Consider the following 6,376-nt stretch of genomic DNA (forward strand, 5'->3'; position numbering starts at 1 on the left):
TTGTAGACTTGGGCGTCGGACAGCAAGGTGTTGACTTTGTTGTGGTAGTCTCTTTTGTCCATCACCACTGTTGCGTTGCCTTTGTCCGCCGGTAGAATGAGGATGTCGTCATTCTGTCTTAGGCTTCGAAGCGCTAGTCGTTCTTCCCTGTTAATGTTTTGGATGGGAAGTTTGGCTTTTCGGAGGATCTGGGCTGACTGCTGTCTGATGTTGTTTCCTGCTTCAGGTGGGAGTTGGAAGATGGCGGTTTCTATTTGACTGTGTGGCGACTTGCAGTTGCCTAACTATACGACGACACAGTCTATGGTCGTCGGTGGCGCTGTCCGAGCGGGAACAGAATATGTTAGTCGTTACTCGCCTGTGTAACGGTCAAGACTGATCACCTTGACTCGTACCAAAGATTCCTAATAAAGTTTATACATATATCTCCAGTACAGTGAGAGTATCATTCCCGCCTTCGCTATCAGCTATCGGCAAGGAAGTAATTGTGGGCACTTCAGCCGGACTGTAATATCATTACCGAGCCCCACAATTGGTGACCCCGACGTGATTGCGCATCCGCGCCTTTCACGCTCGCATCAGCGGAACAGGGATCAACGGCGAGGCTCAGGCCATCCCTCTGTTTGGGGATTGACCTGTAGCACGAAGAGGACTTCACCCACGCCCTACCAGCGTGAGGATCCTCGGACTGCCCAAGATTTGTGGCAACATCGACGCCCGGGCAAGTCCATTATCGGGCCTTCCCGAAACTTCGGGCGAGCCTATCACCGCCCGAGGGAGGCCATTTTGGGTGACGTACATCGGTCGTTCTCCATCCACGGACTCAAGTCGGCGGGATTCCGCCCTGTGGTATCTCCGACGACGCGGCCGAACCAGGTTAAGGGCGCACCCAGGTCAGTGCACGATTTATGCCGGCGTAGTCATCCCGGCGGACGCGCATCCCGCGCAGTCATCCCGGCGGACTTCTTCGTGCCGGCGTAGTAATCCCGGCGGACGCGCATCCTGCGCAGCCATTCCGGCGGGCATTGCCGTGCCAGCGCAGCTTTCGCGCTTACGCAGCCATCACTGCGGACGCGCATCTTGCGCAGCCATACCAGCGGACATCTTAGCGGTCGCTGACGGGGCCAACGGGTCCATACCGGCTAATTCTTCCTCGGTCCTCCTTCGTTCCCAGAATCAATGAACGGGACGTGACGGGCCAACGGGACTATACCGGACTTAAAGGTGGCTCTCTGCCACACCGTGGCGTACAGCACACCGTGCAGCACACGGGACCATACCGTAGCGCAAGGGGACCAGAGTTACGGGATGTGTTACGCACTCAGCCTTGCGTACACGCACGCAGACGCAGCGGCACCGAGGTACTTCTAAGCAGCGCAGCCAGCGAGACCGCCGTCCGACGGAAAGCGGGCCAGCGCCTCTAACCTCCTATCGCCAGCATCTCGGGTCCGGGCATCACCTTCTTCGAGGGACAACGCCTCTACAAGGGCTTCGAGAGCGTCGAGGCACATGCTGTGCCTCATTCTGGTATTTCTCCTCAGTTTCTTTTCCTTTTGTTCATTTCTTCTCGGTTCGCGGTACGCGTCCCATAATTTGAACATGCCGGACGATGACGTGCGCGTGGAATCGTATCGGGTGCCTAAGATCCCGCCCTTCTGGCGGCAGGCCCCGGAAGATTGGTTTTTACGTGTCGAAGCGTCTTTCAGAAACGCGAATATAACCGTCGATAGTACCAAAGTCGACTACCTTATCGCAAGCCTCGATCCAGAGGTTATATCGCATATCCGAGATTTGATTCAGGAGGACCCGCTTCCTGCTAACCTATACAAAGCGCTCAAAGACCGGGTTCTCGCGACATTCGCGGTCTCACCGGAGGCCCGTTTACGGCAGTTACTAAAAGGTCAGGTTCTGGGGGACCGGAGACCCTCGCATTTGCTGAGTCAAATGAACCAGCTCAACGGTGGGCAATGTAGCCCTGCCGTGCTAAAGTCACTTTTTATTGAGTTATTGCCCGAAGCTCACAAGACCATTCTGGTCGCAATGAACGAACCTGACCTGCAAAAACTCGCGGGAATTGCGGACAAACTCGCGGATATCAATACTCCCAGTACCGCAGTCGCCGTAGTCGCGCCTAAAGAATCTAAGGGCACTCGTACTAAAGCTCCTTTGAGCACTGACGAACGGATCAATAAGCTCTCGAAGCAGATCCAGTCTTTGAGCACTTCGGTCGCGAAATTGCGCCGTGACCGTTCTACATCCCGTACGCGTAATAAATCTAAGCGTGGTGATGAAGCAGATAAGTCTGATGATAAGACAGGCTACTGCTACATTCACCGTAAATACGGGAAGAAAGCCACGTCCTGCCGCAAGCCTTGCTCGTGGAAAGATGACGCGGCGGAAAACTAAACCGCTCTCCCCGCGAAGAGACGGTCGGGGATTCGGGGCAGAAACAAAGCCGTCTTCATGTTTTTGATCGGACTACCGGTCAACGGTTTTTGGTTGATACGGGCGCGGAGATATCTATACTTCCAGCGTCCCTGCGCGATAAAAATACGCCTTTCGAATTAAAACTTTTCGCAGCTAATAATACTGTAATCGATACGTTCGGCGAGCGTCTTCTTACTCTAGATCTAGGCTTGCGGCGTCCTATCGTGTGGAATGTTCGCGTAGCGAACGTGCCCTTTGCGATCCTCGGTGCAGACGTGTTGACGCATTATAAGCTTATTGTCAACCTGCACAAGCGTCGTCTGGTCGACAGCGTTACCTCGTTGTCATCGACCGGACAGTTACTGGCTGTACCAGAAATTAAAATATCCTTGGTCAGTCACGATAATAAATTTGCGGACATACTTTCGGGATTCCCTGAGGTTTCCAGGAGCGGTCAGGCGCTTTCGCCTGCCGCATGTGCTGTCGAACACCATATCGCGACTAGCGGTTCTCCCGTCGCGGAACGACCACGCCGGTTACCCCCCGATAAGTTAAAGGCAGCGAAGGCTGAAATTAAAAGGCTGACTGAGTTAGGCATTTGTAGGCCGTCCAGCAGTCCTTGGGCTAGTCCAATCCACCTCGTCCGCAAGGGTAACGGTGACTGGCGGCTTTGCGGCGACTATCGTCGTTTGAATGCCGTCACAATTCCGGATAAGTATCCGATACCGTACCTTCACGATTTTACCTCTAATCTACTAGGTAAATCGGTTTTCTCGTCCCTTGATCTTTTCAAGGCGTACCACCAAATTCCCATGGCAAAGGCCGATATACCGAAGACGGCCGTTATAACGCCGTTCGGTCTTTTCGAATTCGTCTCTATGACATTCGGTCTTCGGAATGCCGCTCAGACCTTTCAGCGGTATATCCATCATGCCCTGCGGGATCTCGATTTTGCATTCGCTTATATTGATGATATTCTTATAGCATCCTCTTCTATGGAGGAGCATAGGAAGCATCTAGCATGGTGTTTCAAAAACTAAAGGAATACGGGTTAGTTATCAACCCTTCCAAATGTGTCTTCGGGGTAGAAGAATTAACCTTCCTCGGGCATCGCGTAAATAAATTCGGTCTGAAACCCTCCCCGGAAAAAGTGGCTGCCATACGGGATCTCCCGAAGCCAAAGACCGTAGCGGAACTACGTCGCTTTTTGGGCGCGTTAAATTTTTATAGGCGCAGCCTTCGACACGCCGCTCGCGTACAAGCCCCCCTACACACATATTTAACCGACTCGCGTAAAAATGATAAACGCGAAATTAACTGGACTCTCGAGGCCGAAACCGCGTTTGACAAGGCCAAAGCCGACCTTGCTAATGCCGCGTTATTAGCACACCCGTCCAACACACACCCGTCCAACACTCGTGTCGTGTCGGATGCTTCGGACTTTTCCATGGGTGGGGCCCTTGAGCAGTATACCTCTGACGGTTGGAGACCATTAGCTTTTTCTCTAGAAAGTTTACACCGGCGCAGAGGAACTATAGCGCATACGACCGCGAATTGACCGCGATTTATGAATCGATCAAGTTTTTTAGACATTTCCTCGAAGGTCGCAACTTTAAGGTCATGACGGACCATAAACCTTTGGTTTACGCTTTTCAGCAACGGTCGGATAAAGCCTCTCCTAGGCAACTACGTCAGCTCTCGTACATAGCGCAGTTCACCACCGCGTTTGAATATCTCGCAGGTTCCGAGAACGTGGTGGCTGACAATCTATCTCGTGTCGAGGCTCTTCGCCTCCCGGTCGAATTTGAATTAATCGACCTCGCCGCTAGGCAAAAAGAGGATGAGGAATTAAAGCATTTGCTAGTTTCAAACTCGTCCTCGCTTAAATTAAAAAAGTTCATTTGGGGTTCTTCCAATTCAGAGCTATACTGCGAATTGTCAGGGGAATCAATCAGGCCCTACATTCCAGCATCTCTTAGAAGACAGGTTTTCGACTTGTTCCATAACCCCGCGCACCCGAACGCTAAAGTAACAGACCGTGTCATCCGACAGCGGTATATATGGCCGAACCTACATCGCGATGTCGCGACTTGGGTGGGTAACTGCACTGACTGTCAGCAGTGCAAAACCTCACGTCACGTCAAACTCGAGCCTGCACAATTTGCCGCTCCCGACGGGCGTTTCGACCACGTCCACATGGACATAGTTGGTCCCTTGCAGCCCAGTAATGGCTTCACTTATTGCCTTACGATTATAGATAGGTTTTCCCGCTGGCCAGAGGCGATTCCATTAATAGATATCACGGCCAGGACAATAGCCCGAGCCTTCTTTGACAATTGGGTCGCTCGTTTCGGTGCACCTAGTATTTTAACGACCGATCAAGGTCAACAATTCGAGGCACAGCTTTTTGCAGCTCTCCTCAAACTCATCGGATGCAGACGCATTCGTACGACAGCTTACCACCCCGCCGCTAACGGCATGATCGAGCGTTGGCACTGCACCTTTAAGGCAGCGATCATGTGCCATAATACGCCGAATTGGGTGGAGGTCCTCCCGGCAGTTTTGCTTGGGTTGCGCACCCATGTGCGTATGGACACTAAAGCCTCCCCGGCCGAATTCCTTTACGGCACGGTTCTACGGATCCCGGGAGAATTTTTCCTCCAGGAGGATTTTACACCGGATCCCCAAATCTTTATAGATGACTTTCGACAGCACATGCGTCAGGTGAAGCCAGTACCGGTGGCACACCACTATAAAAAGCGCGTTTTCCGATTCAAGGAATTGTCTGTCTGTTCGCACGTCTTCCTCCGCAAGGACGCGGTCAAAAAGCCTCTAGAGCGACCGTATTCAGGCCCCTTCAGGGTAATTGAAAGGACGTCGGACAAAGTCTACTCGATCGAGATAAACGGTAAACCTACAACCGTTTCGGTCGAACGTCTTAAGCCTGCTCATTTTGTACCGGACGACGCTCTAGCCCCTGGCAATCCGCCTACGTCCGACGCTACAGATACGCCTCCTGCTTCGTCAAGCGTTCAACCGGGTACCTTGAAAACGTACACGGGCCCGAAAAAAAGGTACAAATTAGGCTAGACAAGAACACCGTACGTTTATTCCCTCGGTAGTAAAACCTCGTTACGGGAAAGTACAGGTGATTATGTATCGCGCGTAAAATTCTTATGTTCCGTTAGCCATTAGTGTTAAGTGCAATTTTCATTCTGGTCGCGGTCGCGTGTTAGTATTTCTTTTGCTTCGGTTTATACCTACGTCCTGCGTATGCGTTAGTCTTTAAGCAGCGATACTGTATTATTCCATGTGCAATTAATTATACACCCTGCGTATGCGTTAGTCTTTAAGCAGCGGTATAACATATAGTATATTTTATCTCGGAGCTTGCAATGTACAGCCTGCGTCTACATAATTGTTCTAAGCAGCAGTACCTTAATATTGTTTAATCCATCTTACATTGTACATCTTGCGTCTACATTTTCGTTCTTAGCATTAGTACCTATGTATAATTCTGTGATACATCCTGCGCTCACTTTAGTTCTAAGCAGCGGTATCATAAGTTCCTGCAATATTTTTTTTGTAATATTTGGCAGCGTCAATTATTTGTGATAGACACCCTGTGTCATACCAAAAATTGTATTTCTTTCTCTCCAGCGTTAGCACTCGGGGGGGAGTGTGTGGCGACTTGCAGTTGCCTAACTATACGACGACACAGTCTATGGTCGTCGGTGGCGCTGTCCGAGCGGGAACAGAATATGTTAGTCGTTACTCGCCTGTGTAACGGTCAAGACTGATCACCTTGACTCGTACCAAAGATTCCTAATAAAGTTTATACATATATCTCCAGTACAGTGAGATCATTCCCGCCTTCGCTATCAGCTATCGGCAAGGAAGTAATTGTGGGCACTTCAGCCGGGCTGTAATATCATTACCGAGCCCCACA

General features: G+C 51.0%; 1 protein-coding gene across 1 annotated transcript; it reads left to right on the top strand.

The window, feature by feature from the left end:
* The first annotated feature begins 1,599 nt into the window (after positions 1 to 1,599).
* LOC105571234 lies at positions 1,600 to 3,467 on the top strand. The gene is made up of 2 exons (XM_012028702.1): positions 1,600 to 2,335; positions 2,533 to 3,467. The coding sequence occupies exons 1-2, from the start codon at positions 1,600 to 1,602 to the stop codon at positions 3,465 to 3,467; spliced, it is 1,671 nt and encodes a 556-aa protein (XP_011884092.1).
* The last annotated feature ends 2,909 nt before the right edge of the window (positions 3,468 to 6,376 follow it).

Source organism: Vollenhovia emeryi, unplaced genomic scaffold (genome assembly GCF_000949405.1).
Source record: "Vollenhovia emeryi isolate VEMERY1.0 unplaced genomic scaffold, V.emery_V1.0 DF940994.1, whole genome shotgun sequence".
Lineage (NCBI taxonomy): Eukaryota > Metazoa > Arthropoda > Insecta > Hymenoptera > Formicidae > Vollenhovia > Vollenhovia emeryi.